The sequence below is a fragment of the Manacus vitellinus genome, unplaced genomic scaffold, assembly GCF_001715985.3.
Source record: "Manacus vitellinus isolate BGI_N305 unplaced genomic scaffold, ASM171598v3 scaffold_9_pilon, whole genome shotgun sequence".
Classification (NCBI taxonomy): Eukaryota; Metazoa; Chordata; class Aves; order Passeriformes; family Pipridae; genus Manacus; species Manacus vitellinus.
Genome location: NW_021940917.1, coordinates 715,426 through 743,000, shown reverse-complemented (window position 1 = coordinate 743,000; position 27,575 = coordinate 715,426). Strand labels below are relative to the sequence as shown.

Below are 27,575 nucleotides of genomic sequence, written 5' to 3'. Positions count from 1 at the left end.
AAGATTGGGAAAACGAAGGATTAAAGTTCAAGTTTAAATTTAACGAACAAGTAGTTGCTAAATTTGTAATCATGCCCTATCTTCTTTAAAAGAGTCTTTGACGATGGTCGCTGTGTTGTGCAATGCCCCAGAGGAAAGTTTGAATTCAAAGGACAATGTCATGTGTGCCATCACACCTGCCTGGATTGCAGTGGAAGTGAACCTAACAAATGCACCTCTTGTGGAACAGGTAAGAAATATTTCTTCTTGCCAGTTTTTTTCCCCTCCCTTGGCCTCCAAGTTCCCTTTTCCCTCAGCTCTCAGGGCCAGTTTTTAAGAGTCAATAAAATGAGTAGTGCTTTTGCTACCAACCTGTGTCATAATCTTGTTGTAACTCTGAAGGGTATTGGAACTCAATTTGTTTTTTAAATAGTACAAGAAACCACAACTCTGTATTGTCCTTGCAACTTAATGCATTTCTGTTGGTATATTTTCAAGAGGAGCTACGTTAACAGAAAGAACAGCACAGGGGCGGGGGGGGGGGGGGGGTATGGACAGAAAACCTATGTAGCCTGTTTCTGGAAAAGAAATTTCCATACATGCCTCCCCCAGCCTCTGCACAGGATGTGCTATACTGCAAGTTTGCACAAGCAGGCAGGGAGCCAGGCTACTTTCCATAACATCTGTCTGGGGAAGGCTAAGAAACAAACATGGTGGGTTCCACTGCAGATTGCTGTGTCCCTACAGCTGAACAAACAGAGTTTGCAAAGAAAAGCTTACCACTAACAGACATTTTTATAGAACTTTGGTTGAGAGGCAGGCAAATGTAGTTAGATTTGTGGAAATTCAAAAAAGCAACCCTTCTCCTTTTGAAGCTCCATTTTAAAAATTATTCTGTCTTGTCTCTGTAACACCTAATGGCTGTAACACCTGAGGCTGTTACATACAAGTATGTTAACTAGTCTGAGCTTCCTTTGGAAATAAGTATTTAACTTCTAATATACTTAATAAAGGGCAATTTTTAATGAGCTTTATTCTGAGGACTCACAATGGATTCACAGCCTTTTTAATTTCACCTGCTACTTCCATTTCAGTCCTAGTCATCAGTGTCCCAGGCTTTATTTAGTAAGTGTTTAGATTACAAGCAAACACTAGCATAGCTGGCAATTAGTCATACTGATTATGATACTGGCTTTTTCACTTTGGGAAATGTGACTCAGTAGCTGACATTTTCAAACAGTACTTCAGGCCTAATGTGAGAGCAAGTGTGTATAGTTGTTCCTTAGGTCTGTTCCTTATTGTAGACAGAAGTTCTTGTGTTTCTGTGCATTAAGAAATGAAGACATTGATGAGATTCACACCCTTAGGAGTCTGGAAAAGTTAATTATAAAAGAAACAAAGGCAGTGCTTCTGCTATTATTGCTATTATTGCTGCTATTGCAGCAATTAGTCTCTATTGCTGCAATTATTATTATATTACAAGCACTTTCAAAAATAAATTATGGTAAGCAAATTCTTGCTCTGCAGTTAAGGCAATGAAATACACTTAGGACAGTAATGTATGTAATTTATACTGAAGGGTAACCTACTAGAAAACTACCCATGTTACAGCAGATGGCACATGGAGTTATGGGTGTTTCCACAGATTTCATTCAGAAGGATTTGAAGCAGGGGACCCCCCAGTTCCTGTGCACTACAGAATGCTAATGTACTGATAGCAAATAGCTGCATATTTGCTATTCAAATTCAAATCTAGATGATTCACTAGGGTAAAGATTACAGTTGAATATTCTAGGGACGAAGACTGGTCTTTTCCAAAGGTGAAGTGAGGCACTTTGCTTTCCTAATAGTAATTCTATACCTGTATGTACAATGCAGTACAAATACTCATTTTTCCTCTGCAAGGGAAACTCAGTGGTGGAAAAGTGTTGATCATTATTTTACTATGTTGATGGATGTAAACAGTCATAATTCAAGCATGACATCTTTATAAGCCATAAATCTCCAGGAAAGCAGAATGTTTGAGGTCCTGAAACTCTTATAGATGTGAACTCACCTGGCGTAAAACTGTACAAATCTAGCAGTCAGTGTCTCAACCACAGAACCAGTGTTTTGTAAAGCTTCTTCTTATACTGAAATGCCTTCTATGGCTGACAACTTTTTCCTATTTGTTTGCCACACAGACAGAAGAGGGACTGAACGTTTCTTGTATCGAGGGGAGTGCAGAGAGAGCTGTCCTCCAGGTCACTACCATGCAGACCATACCTGTATGCCTTGTTCTGGCCACTGTGAGGTGTGCCTGAACTCCCATCACTGCAAAAGATGTTTCAGAGGCTACTACCTTACTGAAAATATGTGTCAGAAGCATAGTTGTAAAGAAGGTAAGCATCCTTCAGCAGGAGTTAACAAATATTCTATTAAATTTGTTACAGAAATCTGGTTAAGCATATTAACCAAATCCTGTTTTGGAATATACAGTCACACCTGACCTCAAGGCCCTGAAGTTTCTACTCTGATTCCCTTCTAATGTCATGTTAATGTAAAATAGCAGTATTTTCCTCAAATTGAGTGGGGTTACACAAGAGCAAGTGAGAAAACAAATTTCTGTGAGTATTTCTCCTTTTTTGATTTGAATCAAGTTTATTTTCAGGAACCTTGCTGAGTCCTTCCAGATGTAGCCCTTTCATTATCTAAAATTAACCCATATTGATGATTTGCAAAACACAGGTGAAGTGGAAGATCCTGACTCTGAAGAGTGCATACCATGTTCAGATGGATGCCAGAATTGCAAAGAGGGTAAATATTCCCTTTATTAACCTTTATTCTTATTCTTAAAGTAGGGAAAAAGTGGTTCTCCTTACTCTTTTCACAAGTTCAAGTGCAAGCTGCTGAGTAATTAGTCAAGAGACGTTAAGGGAGAGTATCTGTACTATCTTTGTTGATGTTATTTCCCCATGCTAGTATTTTCAATGTTCTTCACAACACTTATGACTTAAAATTCTTTTTTACTCTTCTGAAACAGTTTAGTGTCAATCTGTGTTTCGAATTGTTGCCGCTGTATTTAGATGCTGAAAAAATCTCCCGGAGCAGTTAATTAGCGGTGAGATAAGAAAGGGTTTATTCTGCCAAGGCTAAGATGTTACAGGACGTGCACTGGCCGTGCCTGAGATGTTACATTTTATAATACCATCCATCCAATCCAGATGTGTCCACCCTGTGGCCTTTACTCTGGTCCGCCCCAGGTCCGCCCCCCTTAAAATGAGTCTGGGGTGCATTTTGGGACCCCCCCATTCATCCCATCTTCACCATCATCAGAGCACAAAGGGTACATAGTTACCTAATTCTTGACCATATTCCGTGGTTTAGGCCCTGATATGCTGTTCTCCCACAATCTAGGCCTTGCCTTGACAAAAGACTAAACATTTCTATTGGATTTGGGGCTATGAGTGGGGTAGAAAGGAACAAGGGACAAAAAGGGGGGGGAGGTTGCTACTTCCACTACTTATAAAACTTACAAGTCTTAAAAATATTAGAAAAATAAAAAAAATTAGGGGCTTAAGGCATCAGAATTAAGGTGAAATGCATGGTGCATAGGAATTTTTCTTAAAAACAGTAATTGCAAGTAATTCATAGAATGATCTTCTTTGTATATTAACTTAATAAACCCGCATAAAGAGACTGGAAGGCTATTCATACAGAAAAATGGCATACAGAGAGAGGTTGTGCTCATTTACATTTTTTTCTCAGATGATCACTGATATCCTAAATATTAATCATCCATAACATTTGCTACATATATATTCTCAGATTCTTGCACTTAAAGTTCTGACTTAATATAGGCCCTTTAAAGCTTGAAGATCAGCAGAATGGCTGCAGGTAAAACAAAGACTGAATTAGTTTTCACTGCTGTGTAAAGTCAGAAGTATTAAGATGCCAGAGATTAATAATGGACAGTGTATTAAGGAAACTCTTTGATGGTTATGATGCATATATTATTGAGAGTCAAAGAGAAGGCTTTATTGTTAGCTCTGTTTGGAACAGAAGCACCAGCAGTGGGCTAAAAGCACAGTCCCAAGCAGATTTTGCAAATTACTGTGTTTTCCTGAAATAAAGCACAACCTGTAAGCTTCAACTTACTATAAGTCTGGTAGATATGCTGTTTTCTTGTGTTTCTGCTCTCAATATTCAATGAGTTTTCAGGCATATCAATAACTTAATTCATAGATAAGTTGAGTAGAGTAATAAGTTTTTCATGTCTAATCAGAAAGCTAGAGAGAGAGACTTTCGTAAAAAAAAACCAACAAAACAAACCTAAAACTGAACTGCTTGTCTCATAGAAGAAACTGATTATTTTGAAAGCTGTAAAGAAATTGCACTACCATAAAAATACTTCAAATACTAAAACATCTAGATGAGAAAATAAGGAATGTGACACATTTAGTTTCATATCTAAATGGTCTTTCTACAGACACTCTTAAAAATTAAGTGAATGCCACGTGATCTTGCAATCTCTTTTTGTCTTATCTTCCTTGCAACACCACTGATGAATTCAATCTGAGTAAGAATTGCAGAGCGGGTGTAGGAATTGTTCAATGCTATGAACGTTTCAACTAGAAGTGTAGTGGGGAAAAAAAGAGAAACGTAGTCATTATAGTAATTGGAATCAAAATTATATAGTTCACATATTGAAAAGTAGTTATTCATATATATAAATGCAAATACATTTTGTGTATATTTGTGGATCTACAGAAGACCCAAGATTGTTCTCTCACAGAAAATCTCCCAGCACCTGCTCTTTCTGAAGTGTTTTGAGATCCTTCAATATAAACTCTAAGAAATAAAAGTAATTAACTTCCTTAGGAAGTTATACTGAACACAGAGTGACTTAAAGAGTTTTTATTAATTCAAAAGGGGATATTAGGCCACCTTGGCATTACATTGTAAATAGGGAGCAATGAAATGTAAGTGCTTCTCTTACTGTCTACAAATTACAAAGATTATTATATTTTTCTCTTTTTTGTAGACACAAATCTGGTTTTTAGGAGCGATAGATAAGCTAATTAAGAACTACCTGTTTTCATACTAGCCCAAAAGACACACATTTTTTATTCCAAAATTTTTTTCACCAGGCACCAAATAATAAATTAAACCACTATCTGCAGTCTTGGTCAGTTTTGTCCTGCTTGGCACAGGCAAGAAAATTAATAGGATTTGTTGCCTTTTGGCATGGTGCCAGAGGCCAGCATAACAGAGCAAGTAGTGGAGGCAGACTGTGTGGGCAACCTCTCTTCTTGATCAGTAGTGACACTACATACAGTTTAAGACACAGGTATTATACTTTTATATTGGTTTGATACTCCTACATGCCATATCAAGTATTTCATAGGAGAGTGTAAAACCCACCCAGTAAGTAACACTGCAGGTTATTCTTCGCCAGGTATGAGGAGGAATACTGACAGTGTTTGTTCGTAATATTTTCTGAAATCCTTATGGAATATAGTTTTCCTCCAAGTTTGGAGTCAATTTTGTTTTAAGGCACCTGTGTGGCAAATATGTCTTTATTGTATCAACACTGGAGGTTAAGAGCAAAGACAGGAACTGTCAGAGAGACTTAATCAAGGACAGGTAAGTCCGTGTAGTTTAAATACAGATGATGATTTATTTTAAATTCAGTCAATTCTTTTCTTTCTGATTTGCTTCATTGATTGCTTGTATTCTGAGGAGATAAAGAATCTTTATTGCTCACAAATATCATTCTGCCTGCAGGCACCGACGAGATGTGGCACATGTAATAGGAACATTGCCTTAGCAAAGCACTAATCACAAAAATATCTATGGCTTTTTGTACACAGTGTCCAAACAATGGCTACAGATATTAGGGTTCACCTTTGTACCTTCTTCTGCCCACATACTCTTGAGTGCAGTTGACTCTGCTTGATGCCATACTAGCCTAATTGGCATGCTTATGAATGGTCTGGAACTAATTTTTAATGTGGAATAACATATGTATTAAATATTTTATTAAGCCTCTATAGTAATGTTAAAAAAAACACAGACAAACAAAACCCACAAAAACCAAATTACACTGTTCCTTGACATATTTGAAGCAAAACACTCTTCCAGCATAACAAGGCTGTGCTTTTAACATTAATGCCCATACTGCAATCCCAGAGTAGAAAAGAACACAAATTCATTTCAAATCAGAGAGTCCTAACAGTTTGTATGACTGTTTGACCTTTCACCAGTATTTAATCTTGACACATACCTTTTCTGTATTATAACATATCTGTACTCCAAATGGATTGTACTTGAGAAGGCTGGGTGTGGAGAAGGGAACAGGAATATCAGTTTATTACACACAAGGGAAGAAACCAAATTTTCTATGAACTCTAGACAATATTTACTTATCTAAAAAAAAGACAATGAAACCAGAACAAAACAGGGGAGTATTTTGTGTCTATGGCCTTATGTTTTAAAAATAGTTGAATGCTACTTTAAATGCTATCAAAATCACTTTTCTTTCTGTCTTTAAAAGAGTGACAAAGCTAAAATCAATACAAATGGAAACTCTAAAATATAGATAAAATATTAATAGCTGTCAAGACAAGAGGTCTTTTGGAGCATGACATCATATAGATCAACCCCCTTTGCACCACAGAGATCTCATTACTCAGTGAACATAGGATGTTTACTACCACTAATCCAAGAACTGATTGTGGCAGATTTTAAAAGAGGACAGTGTTAAAGAACAAACCACATGCATATATCCATAAAATTCCCAAGACTTATTTCATTCTTATAATTAATTTCCAAGATTTTGCAAACATTACACATGTTACATATAAAATTTGCTATTGCAGCAATAGTTACTTATTTAGTCTCCTCTTTGCTGGCTATTAGATAGTTGCCCTTTTTGCATTTCTTTCCAAATTATGTTAATTATTCCTCAACAGTTTAAATTCAGAAACTATGACTAAGTACAGAAGGTAATAGATCTTCTCTTTAGTGGATGTGTCTTTGATAGAAAGAGGAATGTTTCAGTAAGGGTTGATAAATGCCATAATATACTATAAAAAAGCCTCTAAATTAACTCACACTAACATAGTGCAATGAGTGCATGTTTTCATTTTGCAAAATTGTCAAGAAATTCTTCCTGCTCCTGCCGCCAAAATCTTAGGTCGAAGAAAGCTTCAGTTCACTCCCAAATGAAATACAACAAAGCAACTATTATGAAATTTGTGGCCTTCTAATAAGGCATTTAATATTACCACTTCTGTCTAAACTTTGTGTAAGCAGTAGAATACAAGTTCTATTAGTGATACTTTTTTTTTTTTTCCCCTCTCCACACTATGTATTCCAACTCACAATCTAAATTAACTATTTTTATCCATGTTTTACCAGATATTTTCATTTAGATCCTAAACCAACTCAAAATATGTTATCTTTACTTAATGGTCACTTACCTAATACTTGTTTCTTCTAATCTCTTTCCAGAGAAAAACCATAAATTTTGACTTTCTTTGTAATTACTGCTGAGATCTGACTCAAACTGAGCTACATAGATAGTCATCCATGCAGGTAAAACTGAGAGGGCAGTTAGGAAGAAACAATCATCAGAACATCCCACAGGCAAGAAAGCAAATAGTCCTTTCTCCATAAAAGCCAGAAAGTACATGGAGAATTAGTTACTAAACCCACAAACAAATTTAATGATCTCTTTTGGTGTGTACTTGTCTCAGTTTAAAGGAGACTGAAGTGTTTTGCTAAGGAGGATGAGTTATGCGGTGGACCAAACTCCTCTCTCTCAGCAATTGTAAATCCAAAATTTAGAGGCTCCAATCGAGGAAGTATGGAAAAAGAGAAAATAACAACCCTTTATTAAATATATGTGTATTGGCAGAACAACAAAAGAACATAAAAACAACTAAACAATAATCCTGTAACCAAAAGTCCCCTTCAAAAAGGAAACAGTTTGATACTTCTCTGTCCTCTGGCACAATTCTGATTCCGGTTGGCAGGGGCACTGTTGGATCACTGGAGGAGCAGAGCCTGCAGTGCTGGGTGTTGGTCAGCAGGGCTGTTGGGCTCCGGATCGCAGGAGAAGCTGAAAATGGCAATTTCCACCCCACAGAGAAGGGAAGGGGGAAAAGGGGAAAGAAGGGCGGTTTCTTTCCCACGAAACTCATATTGTCTGCAGCTGATTGTGGTTGGGACTTCCCCCTTTCCTCAATGAGCACAAACTGCTGCCAAAACACAGGATCGGAGGAGGGAAAAACTAAAACGACCCCCTCCCCAAAAGGTTCCTCTGCAGGATGAACCAAACTTCTCCCATGAAATCTGAGCAGGTCCGGCTGGTGACAGAGCAGACCATAGGCAAGCCGAGGCCGGAGAACAGCCAGATGACCAGGTCAAGAGCAAAACGGCCTCAGAGCTTTTCCAACACACACCTTGCTCCCGTTAAGGCAAAGAGTGAAGTGCCCCCCGTTTGCAAGGAGAGGAGGCGAAAAACTTCTACCCCCATCCTGCAGTTTTGGAAGGTCCATCAGCCTGGAGTGCAAGTCTGCCAGCCAGTTCTTTTGTATAGTCAATTACCTCTTCCCCCTCCCTCATTCAACATCCTTCTTTTAGAGCAGGACAAGGGAAAGGAAAATTTCTGCTTGGATTTTTAGAATAAGTAAACCTATGACAGTACTCTATTTTTTTTTCCATCAACAAAAGAGAAGGACTGTATGTACCAATATTATAATAATTTTCAAAAGGTATAAATACTCTTATTTACCACTGGCTCCTAACAATACTATATTAACACTTTAAATGCAAAAAAACCACACAAGTGAATTGAGGAAAATAATATCTCAAGAAGTCTCCTCATTTAGAAACAATATTTCATAAATCACTCAAAATGAAGCCCTGGACAAACCAAATGCCTTTTACCTGGAATTAAAACAAGACTTCATAGAGAGTGAAGAACAGTAGATCAGGTCATTGCTGTTTCTCTTTGTGCTTTAAACACTAAAGGGAATATTTTAACAGATCTGCAACATTTCTGGGTAAAACCTTACACCTCACAGATAAATTGCTAGAACCAGTTGCAAAACCAAGTGTGTGTTGCCTAATGAGTTTGCATGTGTGAAGTGTGTTTTATTGTAAACACAGTTCTAACAGATGCAGTGAAAATTTTGCACTATGTGTACTGTTAATATCAAAAATAATTTATAGGCATTTCATAGTAGAACAATTTATAAATACATTCACCCCACTTGTTATATTTCCTTCAATTCTGCTCCCATTGGGAACTTTGGTTAAGGTGAAAGAAAAGAAAGCTAATAGACAGCAATAGAAGGAAGGTTATAGAAAATATTCTTTATGTTGTGAGCATGAAGCCACATCCATAATTTTAACAGTTTTAAATGTTCCCGTTCATTCAACAAAATTTTTGAATACAAAAATTAATTTTCTGATGAGAAAATTTACCCAAAAGGCTTACACTTCCCCCACCACTACCCCCTCCCCAAATACAGAAACCTGCTTGTCTAGCTCAGTATTTTTAAGGTTAAACTGATTGCTTAGATGTCCTTGAAAAGTTTGCTTTTAGAAGTGTCAAATGCTTTTATCTCTGCAACAAATAAAGAGGGTGAAATTACAGATTTAGATAAGTTAAATCTCCTTTTAGGAGTTCATTTGACCCAATCTGAGCCCCTGTGAACATTCTGTTTTTCAGATCATCAATTCCTAAGCATTCATCATCTTCTAGGTACCTATTGGGGTTCATAATGAGGACTAAAAAGCCACAGGTTTTTATGAACCTATGAACATAGAGGCCAGAATCTGATTGTGGAAGAGTTTATCTCCAAAAAAACTGTAAACAGAGATTCAGAGGCAACGATGTTCTTGTTATGGCTGTAGCTATTTTAGTGTTAGAAATATTAAAATAAAAATGTTGTAGCAATAATTCTTTTTAGCATTCTGGTTTTAACTCTGAAAATTATTTACAGAATTTTATATTTTTAATTTCAGATGATCCAAGAACCTGTATAACATGCATTCAGAACTATTATATGTAAGTATAGCTGCATAGCTTTTCATGCCTACACTTTTTTCTAAAGCAAAAACACATGGTACACTACATAGACCTGTGCTCTGTATGTTGTCTCATTCCTTAAATTGCCTATCTGAGAACAGTAACTTTGGAAAAGACTAGGGAAATGCTGGAAACTCACCAATCACTCAGAATTAAGGCTTGTTTAACCTTAGGGACTGATGTGAACTTTACATAAATGAAAAGAGGACTATGAAGAATGGGTCTAAAAATTAAATAGTGCTTTGGGACTGGATTTCAACTAGTTTGCTCTTAGTATGTTGTGTCCAGTTCTGGTATGTGCTGTTCATTAGACATAAAAATGTATGGAGTTTATGCAAAGGAAAAAATAATTCATTAAAAGCTTAACTTAAGTGGAGAGAAAAGAACTCTACTGCTTTTCGAAGAGACAGTTAAGAGATCTCTGTAAAAATCACCATGACAAAAGAAAGTGTTGGTTACAACCTATCTACAAACTACAGCATTGGATTATATGTTTTTACAAGCTCTTTACAACAGCAATACAGTAATTTCTAATTAAGCATGTGTTCATTTTTGTGCTTTCATTTAAAAATTCAATTAGCTATACTTAAGAATCATGAGATTAGAAACCATGTCTTTGTCAGTTGAATAAGTAACATAACCACAAATACAATTTGAATCCTCATTAGAGGAATTATTTCTGTTCACTAGGATGACATTAGAACTTTATGATTACCACTCCTAGAAACACACAGAAAACAAACTCAATAGTCTCAAAAGAACTTACTAATGATGTTCTACTTTATCTTGCAGGTATAAGCACTATTGCTACAAATACTGCCCAGAAAACACCTACAGAGATGAAGATTCTCTGCAGTGTAGAGATTGTCCTAGCAATTGTGATAGCTGTGACAAGGACAAATGTGACTCCTGTGAGGAAGGCTTTTATCTCTCAGGTAAGCAAAGTACCAAGTATGGCATATCTACAAAAATATTTTAGACCTTTTGTTTAGGGAAAGATTCTGAATCCAAATTCTTGAATTCTTAAGTCTATACTATGTCAGACAGTGGAGGCTGAGGGGAGTTAGCCTTTTGCAAAATCAGGCATTTGAACTAATGTAAGGTGGTTATGTTAGCCAGTGGTGTAATTTGATTCAAAGGATCCATGTATTTGAATTTCCACTCTTTGGGTATATAAAAAAGTTTTGTATTTGATTCAGATTTTGTCTTTAACTGTGGAAAGGCACTTAAATGTTTCCTTTCTATTTGCAAGTCTAGTTTTACTTTGACTTTCAGGTGCATGTGGAGTAACAAGCCTTAAACACTCTGAAATAAGTTCAGTTAAAACCACTAAATTCCACACCAGGTTCACACAAGACTAGGAGTTTCTTAGCTTTATTAAGAAGCCGTAAATCAGGCAGGTCTGGTTCAGACATGGTGCCAAAAATTAATCACAGGAATTTCTGAGATTATAGTATTCTTTTGCATTACCTGCTGAAGGTGCCTAGTAGTGTCATCACACTCATGGAAAACTGTGGTCACAACCAGAGGTGATCTGTCGGTCTACAGTTTTATTAATTGAAATCAGAGGAAGCTGAAAAAGCTATCAGTGTAACAACTTCCAGGACCTTTGGTATGCCAATCCTTAAGCTGAATCAGGATTGCCTGAGTTTAATTTTATATTCAGCAGAAACTAGAGATCCCAAAAATCTGCATATATCTAAAATTGATTTTCTATTGGGACTGTATAATAATTGGGACTCAACCACAAAACTTTTATTCAGACCTGGACTTCCATAAGATTTGTATGTACTAGGATTTAGCATACTGATTAAAGCCCAGCATGATATAAATTTAAGTGCAGATTGGTTTGAAGTTTGTGAAGCTTGCGTAAGCAACTGAACTGAATTTAGGTTTCATACTAAAAAAATTAGAGTTCATGTAGCTGCAAAAAATAACATGTGTTCTTATATACTGGTTCTTTTCCTTAAACCATTTCTTGCTGGAGACAGAGATAAGCTATACATGAGGTACCTCCTTGCAGGGTTGACAGGGGTCAGTATGATAACAGTATGATAAATAGACATATGCTATGTCTATTGCAGGTGGCACATGTGTGAGTGAGTGTGGAGATGGCTTCTTCGCTGACGACATCTCTAGAGAATGCGAACCTTGCCACAGGAACTGTGCAACCTGTGTTGGGTACAGTTATGAGAACTGTACTGGGTGCAAAAACAGTTTCCAGTTATCTCATGGGCAGTGTCTGAATCCAAGAAATTCTCAGTCAGTGGGAAAGTTCTGGAGCCGTAAGTTGCAACAGATTCCATAATCTTTTCTGTTTCTTTGAAGACTACTAAACAATTTGAAATAGTATAGCAAGATCTTGCAGATCGAGTGAAATTGCACTGTTGTCAAACTTGCTGTAATTTTAAAAGTATAAATGACCAAACCCATTGGTTTCACAGAGTGAAATCCATCTTCCTGAAAATAGCATAACATTTCAATATAACATGTTTCTTATCTGTGAGTTATCTTATCTGAATAGATAAAAGATTAGAAATATAACAGATAAAAAGACAAAACATATGAAAAGTGTAAAATATAGATAATAGATTAGGATACTGGGATTTCCTTATCTAAACTAGTTGGAGCCTTATGGGCTGTGTCTTAGAGTAGCTTTGTGGCTATTGGTTCCCTACATAGAAGTCAATATAAGTTGAACTCGATGATCCTCATGGGTCTCTTCAAACTTGCCATATTCTGTGATTCTTTGAAAATAATCTAATATGTGGCTCTGTGTAAGGGTAGTGTATGCTAAAAAAAGCTCTCTCTTTTCTTTTCCCTGCTCTTCCCTAGATAGACATACACTGCTTTCTGAGAGACCAAACATGGGCTGTAGAACTATATTCTGGCATTCTGCTCCCACACAGGATGTTACCACAATCTTCACAAAATAATCAGTTCTTTCTTGGTGCCCTCATCCCTAGCATGGGAAAATCAATTCTCTGTTCCAAAAAGGCCCAAATAATCCAAAAAGTATTTGGAAGAAAAATGCTTTTAAAACTAAAGATGTTGAGGGGAATGCTTTGTAATAGTTTTAAAAATTATTTTCCCTCAGGAGCATCTTTAAATGCATCACAGTACTGCCACAAATTTATGAAGAAAGCTTTAAATGAAGAGTGTATATGTAGAATATTTGTCATTCCCATTATGCCAGTTATATAAAGTACAATTGAATGTTTATGTTACCAAATGAAATTGCTAATGGAATAAATGGGACTTTCAAATAGAATAATGGAGCAATAGTGGAATATTCTGGGAGATTTAGGGATTTACATCACTAAGGGTCTTTAAGAGCAAATGAAAAGTATCTGACAGGGATGTTCACTGAATGAAGCAAGAGACCAGATTAATAGCTATATTTTTGAATCAAATATACATTTTCTTCTGATCCCTATGTCTTTATTTGAATGAAACACATCAAAGAATGACTATCCTTAGAACTGTGTGATCTTGTACTAAAAATTAAAATACAGTGACAAATATTTTCAGGAAAAATATTTACCATTTCTATTCATTGCCTATCTGATGGAGAAATGTTGTTTCAAAAGGAATAACTTTTCTTCATTTCAAAAAAACCCACAGACCTAAAAATGAGAAATATTACTAGAAAGTTGATCTCCTATATTCATTTCCTTGTGTTTAATGCATATAAGCAAGTATTTTTTTTTCAATTTGAGACTGTCTACGTCAGTGCCTTGGGAAGAGCATATCTGCAGTCTGGTCTATGTATTGGTTATTTCTTTCTCACACTGTAAAACAAGGTGACTTCTTGTCAGCTTTTTTCCTTTGAGCAGACATCTGATGCAATTCTGTATATATCAGCATTGCTGATATATACAATCAGTGATATACTGCTGTGCTGTGAAACTTCTTTCTCTCTATCTTGCATACCATTTCTCTTTCCTCCCAGTACTAAAAATATGTTTGTCTTAGGGGCATTTCAAACTGCAAGATACATCTCTCTCAGAGCTGTACTGGCTTGAATAATAGTGACTACTCCAAAGTTGCAGGATTCCTGCTGCAGCTGGAGATGGGATGCCAGGGAACATGGCTGGTGGCTCTACACCTTTTTGTGAATAGACTTGCTGCGATTCCTTCAGTGTGGTAGCTGCTGTACCATATAACTGCTGGGAAAATGATGTTGAACTTGTTGAAATCCTGAGCCTTTTCTGTCAAGGATAGGCTTCCAAATACTAGTAGTCTTCAAGTAAAAATGTTAATGTAGTTGTTACTGTCTTTCCTGAAGTTACACTCTTAATAACTACACTTATCTACATTTTGTGAAGTTTCCTGTTCAGACATTCTAAGATCATCCAGTTCTCATAATAGTAATTTTCATTGTCTAATTAAGAACAGAATCTAAATAATTGAGTTTTTGGCTAGACTGTCAGTCATTCATTTCTTTTGATGATGCAGTCAGGGAACAGATGTCAGCTGAGTCCAGATTTCCAACTGTCTGAAAATCCTTGTTGCATGCTAAAAATCCTTAACAAAAAATACAGGATTTAGGCAGGCAGGACTAAAGCACATTTAGCTCTAGCAATGCATCACACCAACAGGATAGTTCCTGGTTAGAGACTGCAGTATGTTTCACACTCTGGTAATGTTTTGAAAAATTTCAAAGGGGCGGAGGGGGGGGAAACAAAACCAAAAACCAAACCAAGCCAAAAATCCAAAAGTTTCACAATCTCTTACAATTATTTTCTTCCTCATCTAAATCTTTCTGAAAACCAATAAAATTTAGGAAAGGCAGTCACTATCCTTGTCTACACTATTCTGTAGGATTAGTACAAACACGAATAAAATGAAAACATGTTTGTGCTCCTTGAAGCTTACTGTCGGTGAAGATTCTGGTATTCATACCTGTACAGAAAACATCCCTGGGCCCAGAACAAGTGAGTCCTCTCCATCTCTTTTTAAGCATATCTGCAGGATCTCATCTTTTCCATTCTTTACTTCAAAGATCATGGGGACAGAGAAAGTACTTTTTCTTTCATACAAAGGGACAAACTCCATAGCATCTTTCCAAATTTTCACTTGTTAACCTGGACAAATCTACAAATATTTTATCCAATTTTACTCTATGTTTGTTTGTTTGTTTCTTTGTTTTTTATTTTTTTTTAAATACACTTTGATTTCCTCCAGGGTTATTTTTTCTTAGCAAAATACAAGGATCTTCCATCTCATCTGTTGTCACACTCCTTTTCTAAGGGTAGCTGTAACGTGGGGTCTTTATATAATAAATGGAGTCAGCTCTCCAATGAGGTGGCAATCAAAGAGGCTTTAATTCAAAGCCAGCGCTCTTTTTATCCCTTAAAACCATGTGACCTTGTGACCAATGGGGTTGTCTATTCCGGTGCATGTCCCCTGGGCTTCCTTGCCCTTAGTGTGTCCCCTGCAGCCCTGGACACGCCTCCCACAGGTAGCCTGTCATGCAGCACAGGCATCGTCCAAGAAGCTTGTCCGGGCTGCAGATGATATTAGAATACTTTTCATGTTTGCTCACCAGCCAGTGTGGGCAAGGTTGCGGCTGATATTACACGTTTGACTCTCATCCTGTCTGCCCATTTATCAATATACACTTCTTCCACTGAGTGCTCAGCATCCTAAACACATTTACATTGGTACAGCACCCTGGCAGAGCTTGCCTGAATTAAAGAATCTGATTAAAGAACACAGGCCACATGATTATTACTCCCCCTGCTTTGTGAGATTGAGGTGGCCAAGTATTAAATAAAAAACCTTGCCCTTTGTCACAGGAATGAAGATATCATATCACCAAGCTCATCCTCAGTACATGGCCTGCTCCAGAAAATGCAGGAATACAATACAACTAGGACAATAACCAAAATTTCCAAATCTAGTAATTTACATCAGCTTTTACTATGTTACTTTTCTATTTACTCTTTTTCTTTAGAAAAGTACTATTAGAGAGATGAGGTATTAGACCTTGAATTGTATTTACAAATAATGAAACCATTTATCTTTGGCTCTTACAGTCACATGGATTCAGCGGGTTCCACTATGGGTTTAGTGACTGTGTTGACACACAATTTGGAACAATGTGATTTCTGGGAAACAGATTTGTTTTGTTAGTTCCAAGACTAACATACATTAAAGGGCAGTACATCAGAACCTGCAATGGAGAAATCAACCCAAAGTCTGACTTCCTTTGCAATTTGAGAGACTAGTCCACCTAGCGTTAAAACCTTTGTGAATGTGGAATGCATCTTTTTTTTTCCATATTGAAGCTTTCCCTTAATTTCTTATGCAAGGATGAATGATAGACCTGTCTTACGAATTTTTATTAGCAAACGCTCCAGTAACCAAAACATTCTATTAAAAAAGAGACTTTTTCAAATTATATTTACTTTGTGGGTATATTTTGCTGGGCAAAGAGTTCAGCTCATATCAGGAATCCCTAAAAAGTCATATTCAGTCTGAAAAAAATGCAACAGACTATGTCTGTTATTCAGGCTTTTAAAAAGACAGGGTAAGCTAAGAAAGGGAGAAAGGAAAAAGAAACAAAACGAACAACTGAACTCTGTGTTTCTATTGTGAAGCATCTGTATTTTTTCTCATGTGCTAGATGATGAAATGACTTTGGAAGCCAGGAAACACACTAGTGTAAGCTTAATTCACCAAGTCAATACACATACCATTTCAACTGGATCAGATGTTTTCCAAGTTCTGCAAAACACTGATCACTGAAATGCTGCACTCTAAAAACAGTTAATTCCTTGGTTTAGTCTGCCATATTTTTATGAAAAGTGTGCTGGTTTAAAAGTAAACTGGTGGAAGAAATGAACCCAACTCAAGAGAGAGTACAGGTCAGAGTTGCAATTTACAAAAAAAATTACAATAAATACAATGATACAGAGAAAACCGGTTTTAACCCACAAAGACAGATGTGTAACCCTGCACCCTGCAACAAGAACAGAACGGTGTTTGTTAACCTCTGTGCTGAGCACCATGTGGCCCCTGTGGGTGCAAAGAGGAAGGGAAACCTGTTGGTCCAGATGATGGTCTCAGTTCTGTTGAAGTAATGATTGCAGTCTTGTTGAGAGTGGCAATGGCAGTCCTGTTGGAGTTCTGGGCCTCCTCTGGATCCAACAGGTGCTATCAGAAGTCCCAAAATCCCAAGATCATATATGCTCAGGTTTAGGTGGAAATGCCCAGTACCTCCCCCAGGGTAGGGAGTTTCACAATGGGTGATCTAACTCTGAATCATTGGATATTTTTGAAGTCTTTGATAGTCTAGGTGTTGAGCTGCCTATTATGCCAGTCCAGTATGGCCCATTAGCAGAGATGACCCCTCAGGCTGGGTGTGAAGGTGCAATGCCTCCCAGGAGAGGAGTTATCACAGCAGAGTCATAGATGTGAAGCCAAAGAAACACTCCTTGCAGAGTACTTTAACACCCAGCTTGTAGCCTGAGGTGTCAGGTGTGGTCTGGGCAGCTGCTGCAAATGATCCATTATTAACAGTCCATCAGAAATGACATAGTGAGTGTAGATTACACAGTTTTGGTTATACCCACATAGTGACAAACTGGTCAGAAGTCTGTCCAGGACAGAAACTGGATATGGAATGAGGTCTATTTCTGATGAAAATTCAAAATGGAACACGTGCTTCTTTACGTACAGATAATATATGCTGTAGCAAATTACATATCCAAATAGCATCTGGTTCAGTTTACTATTACATACCACACCCAATAATAAGAGCAATCTCCCATCAGCAGCCATTGACATATCCTGTGTATTTTCCTTCTCCTAAATACACAGCAAAAAAATCAGTAAAAATGTACTGGTTGAGAAAAACAATAATACACGCTTTAAAAATATTACTTAAAGGACCTCAATGCAGCTCTGCAGATATATATATAAAGGTCTCAGAAAATGGAAAGGGGGAAAAAAGCAGGAATGGGATATGCAAAAGACAGAAGAGAAATCATCAGCAGAAGAGAACAGGTCTTCTAAATATGAAAATGCTACAGCATTTAGAGTGCAGAATTAGAGCATCATGGGAAGAGGTAGGATACATTTTTAAGCATCATCTATATGTGAAATTTCAGGTTGTTTAGAAGCAAGCAAAAATTATTCATTATCACATATGTTCTTAAGCATGCCAAATTCACAATCTAGCTATTTGTTTGTAAAATAATACTATCATTGTTACAAGATAATTAGAGTGGGAATTAATGGTTACTGGAGAGTGTGATTCACTTCCCAGCACGCCTATACTTTCCTGGAATTTACAGTTCACATAAATCTTCAAAATGGGATTGGTCTAGTATTTTATTGCTAATTTGTATATTGTTTTCAATGCAATTACCTCTTGGAGATAAGTAACCTGTTTTTGCGTTTTCATTCATGATAGTATCGGTTTTGTAAGGACAATGCCATGCACAGAATAAAATCTAACAAACGAAGTCACATTTCAGTTGGATCACATTCAAATCACATGCATAGTAAAAGGTAGACAGGTCATCTTCTGAAAGGAATGTGCTTGCAGTTACAAACAGCCATGGCACTTAATTTTCTTCTGCATTCCTTCTTGCACTTATTGTGCTACGGCCCAATTACAAAATATACCGTAAATACACAATCCTTGTAGAAATCATTATGTAAAAGCTAAGGGTATTACAAATGTACACAGAGACCTACTTCAATAGCAACTTAAAAATAGAAGTTTTTAAGTCCCCTTTTTACTCATAGAAAAGGATGAATAAATGAGATTTAAAATTAAGGAAATAAACCATCTTTTATCAATCTGAACACTAACTGCTTGCAATACCTGACATAAAGGTCCATTTTCCATAAGGAGCAGGTAGAGAAAGCAAGGTGGACAGCACAAAGAGGATAAATATATACTAGAAAGGACTCTTATAATACAGTTGTGGATCTGAATGAAATTATAGAAGAATTATAAGGCAATTCAAATGCTTTTATGTTAAAGGCATACCTCTTTATATATGACCATATCTTTGCTCATATGTCCTCAGGTTTTGTAGAGGGTTTCGTAGGTTTTTTTGAATAAACTTTACATTTTCCAGAATAAGCAAGGAGAATGTGAAGAGGACCATACTTTCCACATGGACCTATGTTTTTCACCCTGAATATTTTTGAGGATTCATTTAATCTTTCTCTAAAATCAGATTGAAAATTTTGGGAGCTCAAATGAAGATGACTTAAGCAAAAATAAAGGAAACATAGGGACATTGTGTTAAATGGAACTAAAATTTTACTCATTTTTTCTTGATTCATTTTGCAGTCACAGTTAAAGTCTAACAGTACTAGGTTTCAAGAAACTTTGCCATTGTCTCAATAATGATGCACAAGCCCAAATGAGAAAAGAGAAAAGAAAATATTTTTCAGTCTTTCCCCACCTGTCCAGTTTGACAATCCCTTGAATAAACTGTGTGTGCAAGAGCACTGTGATAGCTTCAGAGCTGCAGTGAAGTTTAGCTCAAGTAATGATATGGTGGGATTCAGTTTCTCAGTTTCTAGAAAAGAATAAGAGACACTTAGCTGGGTCAAAAAAGAATATCCTTGTAAAGGTCATTCATTTTGGCCTTTAAAAAAAAAAGAAGAGCAGAACAGCCTAATAATAAACCACAGTGTTCTTTCAGAGTCAATGTCCCACAATTGGTACATGGATGGTTTACAACTGTGCTGGTTTTAAAAACTCAGCAGTAAAAAATTAACCCCACTTGGATGCCCTCCTCCCACCCCCTTTCTAGCAGCAGGAGAAACACTAGGGGAGACCAGAAGCAGGAGTCACAACTTTCTTGAGAAAAACTTACAATAAACACGACAATACAGAGGGAATAATTTAACCAACAAAGGCGAGATGTAGCCTGGCCCCCCCCAGAACAAAAGAAAACAAAATGGCAGCCACTACCATGCTGCACTCCATGTGGGCCCCCAGGAACAAAGGGTAAAAATTGGGGATGGCTTCCACACTGATCATTTTCCTCCCCATAGCCAGACAAAACTACAGGGAATAGGGGCAAAGCAAAAAACCTGCAAAGCCGTTTCATCCAAAAGCAGCTATGCTGCTGAGCTGCTCACTCTGTGTCACTTGGCAAAGCTCAGGTCCCGGTTGTAACAGCAGTGTTGGTGTTCTCTTATCTCCATGGTGTGGCAGGAGTAAATGAGGGTGGGATGCAGCGCAGTGGTGAGCGGTCAGTCTCTCTGTCTCTCTCTGACTCTCTCCCTGCTGTGGTAACTGGTGGTGGTGGCAGCAGCAGTGGTAAAAAGCAGTGGCAGCAGCAGTGGTGGCAGTGCCAGCAAAGGGTCTCTCCTGGCAGCAGCGGGCCGACTCCCACTGTGCTCCCCTAGTTTTTTGTTCTGCTCAGCTCCTCTGGGCTGGAAGTTACCCCTGCTGCTCCATTCTCCCACAGCAACCTCCCCACACTGGAGCCATCTTTTCAGCACCACAGCAGAGCTGTGGCTTGAAAAGCAATGGGTAAGGGACTGGTGGCGGTGGCGTTGTGGTTCCAAGTGGTGGCCACCTCTCTCCAGAGCCGAGGAAGAGAAAGCTTTAGCTTCCACCTGCAGCTTTTAAAGGGACCAGTCCGGTCCTTTCCTCAACCCAGGCAAGAAAAAAAAGGGTTCCATTTCCTTCACCTCTGAGTTCCCTGACGAACAAAAAGCTCCCCCATTCTGCCAATGGTGACATGGGTGATGTGGAATAAACAGTGCTGAAAAACTCCACCCCTGTTTCTCTATAATCATTACAACAGCATCATATATATATGACCCCTACATTTACAAGTTTCATTGGCCGCTGTAAGAGCTACAGAGTGAAATTTTAAAGGAAAGCTTGCTGGATCCCCAAGTCCTTTAGGGGAAAGCAAAATAAAACCCAACAGATAAAACCAGTAATTTTCAAGCTTTTCATTTGTCATCAGTCCAAAGTCCAAGGCAATACACATTGCATGACCATTTTTCATGCAATTCTTTGGAAGATCTGGTTACATTGTCTGAAGTAGTGTGCACAGGTTCATGTAAAAAAAATTGTTGCATCACATTTTCCCATTCGGAGAACTTTTTGCTGTGCAGGAAAATTACATTGAGAAACTCCACATTATTCTAAATGTGTGCTTCATTTGGGTTTTCTCATAAATAAAAGCCTATTTCCAGTCACATTTAACCTATCCAGAATTTAAAAAAAAATAAATAATCTTTTTCACAGATTTCTTCTGTCGATACTAAAGCTGAGGAATTTAAATACTTATATTTGACTGGAAGATAAAGGTTGTTTACCTTGCCAACTATCAGAACCCAATTGCTTGTTCGCATTCCCCTCTGGTGGCAACCAGTATATATTACAGAATATAGCACACGCTGCAAAGGGCAAATGTTAAACAGAAATAAAAACTACTTTACTGAAAAATATCTTTATTTTTAATTGTAAGTCTTGAAACATTTTGAAACAATGACCTCTTTTAAATACTCTTCAGCAATAGCTAACAAATTCTCTGCTTAACCTCACCTTCCTGCTATTTACCTTCATTCAAGAACAGCAAAAGAGAGAAGCTCTGCATAAATAAAGTGAGGATAATAGAAAACCTAGTAACATCAAACATCTAAATTTTCTGGAGTATTCCTTATATTCTTACAGGCACAATCAAAATGGACCCTTTTTAAAGTTTTGTTGAATAATGAAGAGTCAGGAAAAACATGAAGTTAAGAAGTAGTCTCTCAAAAAAAATTTTTGACAGTGAATTTGTGCATCTCACAAAAGTAAGCAATGATCTCTTTTAGGATTATTTAGATGAGAAAACTCAAGACGCTTGTGCGCTATATGGCTTAAAAAAAGACTCAAACTGCCCTCTGCACTCGGGAGCACTAAAACAGACTAGAATCCTCTTAGAACAGCATGTTGTAGCCTGAAATATAGAAAGTAGGTCTTCAGCAGGGGAAAAAAAACCATAGAAGTTATGTCAGCAGGAGTCAGAAAGGATCTAAATTCACAGGACCTGCTGTTGTAAAAAGCCATACAAGACACTCATATCTACATGCTTAAAAGAGCTAGGAAAAGAAAAACAAAATACTTTTTCTCCTCAAGAAGGATGAACTGTACAGGCAAATAAAGATAGTATTTTAAATTTATTTTGTAACTCTAGCTTATCACTGAGCATACTACATACTACACTGAACATACATACTACACAACTATTAATCTGCACGTGAATATATAACTTATACATAGAGAGTGCAAAGTACAGAGCCTAATCAGAGTTTTCAAGAAATCTCCTTTCACCCTAAATGTTCAGTGAATCTGACAACTGCCTCCCCAACAGAAGGAATGTCGTGGCAAAGAGCCCCAGAGCTCAGTTATACTGTTGATACCAGAAGATGGGGCATTTTATTTCTGCTTTGGGTAGCACTGAACTCACAACATGCACCAAGGTTTCCTTGCCTCTCCAGTCCTTCATCAATGCCTACGCCTGTGCTGCAAATTCAGAGATTACTTAATAGTAAATCCCTCCACTTCTTGTGCTCCTAGTGCTTATACATAATTTCCATTTGTTCTTATTCCACAAGCCAGTCACTTCCTCACTTAGTCTTGTCTTTCCAAAGAGCTTTTCCAGAGGTTTTAGTTTTGCACGCTCAGATTACCTGATACTATACCCCTCTGGTTCAGCTGTGGTCAATATGGAGTCACAAAGCTAACACAGACCAAGTACACACAGTTTGTGTATTCAAACACAGGGGTTTAATGTCAGGTGCTTACAGTGCTTGAGGCTGCCCATCTCAAAATTCAGTTTCAGGCACTTTCTACCTCTTCTGTTCCTTTGAAGTTGAAAATTGTCTTCAGTCAGCACTCACTGAAATACTGTCATAGTCCCACCTCTCTCAGTCCTTGATAGATTTCTGACTCACTATGTCACCAACGCTTCTGGCTACTAAAACCAATGCTAAAGCTATATGGTCTTTTGTGGAGTATACCAGGGTCTAATATTTTGTCCATTGACCTCAGACTTGGCAAACCCAGTCTGCAATCTGGACTGTCACAACTCACATTCACCCTGGCAACATGCAGCTTTCATCTGTTACCTACATTATCCTGTGGATCCTATGACCTGTGCCTGGGCCCTGCAAACACTGGGTCCTTGTTCAGGGAGTTCAGAGATGCTGTAGCCAGAATGGTAGTGACAAGGAAAACTCTGCTAATCTCCTGACAAATCTGGAGTGGCTTTATACTGTGCTAGTTGCCAGCAAGAATAATACTATAGGCTTTCACTGTACAAGTAGTATGCACAAGTGTTGCAACCCACCCCAGAAGGAGAGGCTAACCCAGATTCTTATTAATAAATCCCTTGAGGCAGATTAGAGTGAAACAGCACTGAAAAATATCTAAACACTTACATGAAGGGTTTATTTTAGAACAATTTTGTTTCAAAGGTAAACAGGTATGTTGTCGTTTTGGGTGTTAGCAGTACAGCAGTATTACAGCATCTATAGCAATATAGCATTATCAAAGCATAGCAATATTAAAGCATCTATAGCTATATAGCAATATTAAAGCATAGTGATACAGTACTATTAAAGCATAAAGATAACACTTAAGGAAATGCATGAGGGAGAGAAAGGGAAAGAAAGGAAAAAGGTGGAAAAATATATATAGTCACTGCCCACTGGATCCAGTGATAAAACTTGGTAGGTACAGCTTCCACATTGGTTGGTTGAAGTGGGGGTCTTGCACTATTGGGGTTGGGGCAAGCCCCCCCCAAAACTCAAAGGTGTTATGAGTTATTATATATTTCTAGCTCAGGTGGGAACACCTTGTACCTCCCCGGGGTGGGGAGTCTTACAATGGATAGTGTCACGGGACATGTGACTGAGTCTCTGACATCTTCTAAGACAGCTGCAGCTGCCTATTGTGCCAGCACCAATCATGGTCCATCATGGTCCAACATTTGAGATGCATAGCCCAGGCTAGATGTGCGGAGTTATCATGTAAAGGGAGGACATTGGCATGATAAGAGGGATTCTCCCACCTTGCTGGGCTTGCCTCTTCTTAGCCTCTTCCCTTATTTGGAAATCCAGCTTGTAGCTTCAGGTATGCATCCGCACCCAGGAGACTTGGACAATGGCACCCACTTACCTGATGTGAAGGTCCTTCAGCAGTGTTCAGGGAAAGGCAGGCTTTACTGGGTGAGCAGCTGCTTCTTTTCAGTTTGCAAAAGTCTTTTGATGATCTGAGAATGTGTAAGTCATTAACCGTTTCAGCCTCTGACAACAAGTAGTCCTAGTAAAGAATCATAGAACTATAGACTCATAGAATCACAGATTTATAGAATCAACCAGGTTGGAAAAGACCTCCAAGATCATCAAGTCCAACCCTTGATCCAACACTCCCGTGGTTACTAGACCATGGCATTGAGTGCCACATCCAGTCTCATCTTAAAAACCTCCAGGGATGGAGAATCCACCACCTTCCTGGACAGCCCATTCCAAGGTCTGATTACTCTCTTTGTAAAGAATTTCTTCCTAATATCTAACCTAAACCTCCCTTGGCACAGTTTAAGACCGTGCTTTCTTGTCCTACTGCTGGTTGCCTGGGAGACCGCCGCCCACCTGGCTACACCTTCCTTACAGGGAGTTGTAGAGAGTGACGAGGTCTCCCTTGAGCATCCACTTCTCCAAGCTGAACAATCCCAACTCCTTCAGCCTCTCCTCACAGGACTTGTGCTTAAGTCCCTTCACCAGCCTTGTTGCTCTTCTCTGGACCTGCTCCAGCACCTCAATATCCTTCCTGAACTGAGGGGCCTAAATGACTAACCATGTCCTTGCTGAGTGACCTACAATTAAATATCCCTTTCATCCCAGATGCAAAAAGGAAGTTGCTGTCCTGTGACTCTTCATGTAGGACCTGTGAGAAATCTGCTGATATGTGTACTACATGTCCAGAAGGTAAGACTTCAGCTTCCTTGGGTAAGTTTTGCAAAAGACCATAATATTTGGTATCCTACACCCTACCAGGGAATGTTTCTGTCAATAGTCACTAGAAAGTTCCTTAACAGCTGAAAGGATAGGCAGGGAATCAGACAATCAGCACCTGGAGTCAGGCATCAGCACATGCCTTTGGCAATATGGGTTAAAAAATTGTCAGGTAAATGGTGTTCCTTTCCTTTCAGTCAAAAGTTGTAGGTATGATGCAGGAGTTACCAAGCAGGGATTTATTCAGGAAGATGTACTTGATGATCCTGATGATTCCTTCTAACCATAAATTTCAGTGAGGTCTGAGCAAAATACTTCGGGAAATTGCTTAAAGAATGTTTTATTCATGCTTTTAAGCATCCATGTTGAATTTTGAGAAGTAGAAAGCTTCTTTTATAGCCATCCAAGGCAGGAATCTTTTAAATATATTTCTAATTGATGCACTTACCCACCTGGGTTGCTCTTTTTCCAGGAAAATTTCTTATCCATGATACCTGTGTTTCTCTGTGCCCTCAAAAAACTTTTGGCAACATTGCAAGTGGAAAGTGTGAGATGTGCAGGGATGGTTGTGAGGTATGTTCTGACCAATGGCATTGTCAGAAGTGTCAGGCTGAACAGGACCAGCTTCTCTTCCTCCACAAAGGCAGATGTTTACTGGAGTGCCCTGAGTAAGTAGCGCCTGCTGGATAACTGGTCCTTATTTTTTTTCACTGTGCTCTTTCTCTTTGAAGTTCAGGTCCATTATAAACCTTTCAAGGAAGACCTTAATGTAACCTAAGGTACCAGAAACTGCCACACTGTAAAATAATTTAGTCTGCCTGAATAAACAGCATTTTCACTTGATTAGAGAAAAATCAAAAGTGAAGCTAAGATATGAAATCCTATGACAGATGGAACAGCTTCCATTGATTTCAGTAGGACTGTGGTGCTTCAAGATGGTTCTTTATGGTGAATACAAATAAGCCTCTAGTCATTCTTCAGATTTGTTTCTTCCTCAAAGTAGTACAGAGAAGTGGTATGAATCAGAAAGTTAACCTATCAGAGTCCAATATGGAAATACAGTGCTTTGACTCATATTCTTTATTTTTTCCTGTAGTAAATGAAATTCAAAAAGAGAGATTCCCATTTGACTGCAACTGATATTAGATGGATACTCAGGCACATGAGTAGAGCAGGTTCTGCCTTTTCTGTGCTTTTTTAATCAGCATTCTTCATAATCAGCATACACATAAAACCTGTGCTACCCAGCATGAAAATCTTGCTTAGTTAACCTTTTTCTTCAAAAAAATGTGCAACACCTACTTTTCTTGCAATCAGTGCAAATTCTTTGCCACTATATTTCTGGTAATTTTGTCAAATGAAATAGTGAATGCCAGTGGAACATGTTTTGTTCATGAAATGTCAGAGTAAATACAAAGTAATGGCACTAAAGCCGACTGTAGTCCAGAAAAAACTTTTAATATCAGAAACTGTGGCATACAAGCACAGATAACGTTTTGGCATTAATATGCATGTTGTGAGTACCAATGCCCCAGTTATCCTACGCAGTGAGTATAACACAATTAAATCTTTTTGTATAGCACTAATCTTTTCAGGCATTATTATCCCCCTTTTTCCCAAATTCTAGACCGTAAATAATGGCTTCTCATGATTCAGCAAAGTTCTCCTGTTTTAAACTCTGGTTTGAGACTCTGAGGCAAAGTTCTTGAGGCATAACTACTCTCCCCTGGAGCAGAGGATTATATGAGAAATTTTTTTAGGGGGTTGGTTCAGTTTGATTTTTTTGAGTTTTGGGACATGCTGTAAGGGATAAAGAGGATTGGCTTACTGCACTGGTAATTTTTAACAGAGGAATTTTCAAAGACCAGACTGAATACTCAACACAGAAACAAGAGATGACAGGACTGTGAGAAATAGATGCAGAATCTTGACAAAGGTTAGAAGAAAAAAAAAAGATGAAAATAGACGGCATGCACAGCTCTTCCTATCTTTTCTCTAACCTTACTCCTAATGCATCTCCCCAGCCTTTCCTTGGAAAGATTACCTCCAAGAAGGAAAGGAGAAGCACCCTTCTACAGGGAAAAACAAGCTTGTTAATGTAAAGTACATATTCTGGAACTATTTTCTATCTCATCTTCTTCCCTAGTTTTCACCAATGGCTCTACAGATATGGATTAGCAGTCAGCTAAAAATGCCAACTTGCTTGTCCTTTAATCTTGTAACATTGGTTTTGAGATTTTAGACAGCCTCTCTTCCTATACATCTTCTCCTGAAATACAAGTGCATTTTTTTCTGTATTGTCTTTATGACAGTTACTGTGGCTGTCTGCATTTGCTCTCACACCACAGATACCAATGAAACATAACCCCTCTTCATCACCTCTAGCCTGCCTTCACACTACCAGGGTTTTCTCTTCTCTTTCGCCTCTCTAGGGCCACTGAGATTGTATTTCTCTGTCTTTCTCTGGTATCACCATCACAAGTCAGCTGTGCAAGACTAGAAATTGCACCTTTCTTTT

General features: G+C 38.0%; 1 protein-coding gene across 5 annotated transcripts in view; it reads left to right on the top strand.

Annotated features, from left to right (window-relative positions):
- The window catches only part of PCSK5 (proprotein convertase subtilisin/kexin type 5), a 249,914-nt gene that overhangs the window by 211,631 nt on the left and 10,708 nt on the right, over window positions 1-27,575 (top strand). For 3 of the 5 annotated variants that reach the window (XM_018085966.2, XM_018085965.2, XM_018085964.2), the window contains exons 22-29: window positions 93-229; window positions 2,163-2,360; window positions 2,707-2,775; window positions 9,997-10,039; window positions 10,853-10,995; window positions 12,145-12,345; window positions 24,947-25,030; window positions 25,530-25,725. In XM_018085966.2, coding sequence (XP_017941455.2) covers window positions 93-229; window positions 2,163-2,360; window positions 2,707-2,775; window positions 9,997-10,039; window positions 10,853-10,995; window positions 12,145-12,345; window positions 24,947-25,030; window positions 25,530-25,725 — 1,071 coding nt within the window. The remainder of the gene's footprint in view (window positions 1-92; window positions 230-2,162; window positions 2,361-2,706; window positions 2,776-9,996; window positions 10,040-10,852; window positions 10,996-12,144; window positions 12,346-24,946; window positions 25,031-25,529; window positions 25,726-27,575) is intronic. The other 2 variants (XM_018085967.2, XM_018085968.2) reach the window with 1 other exon arrangement.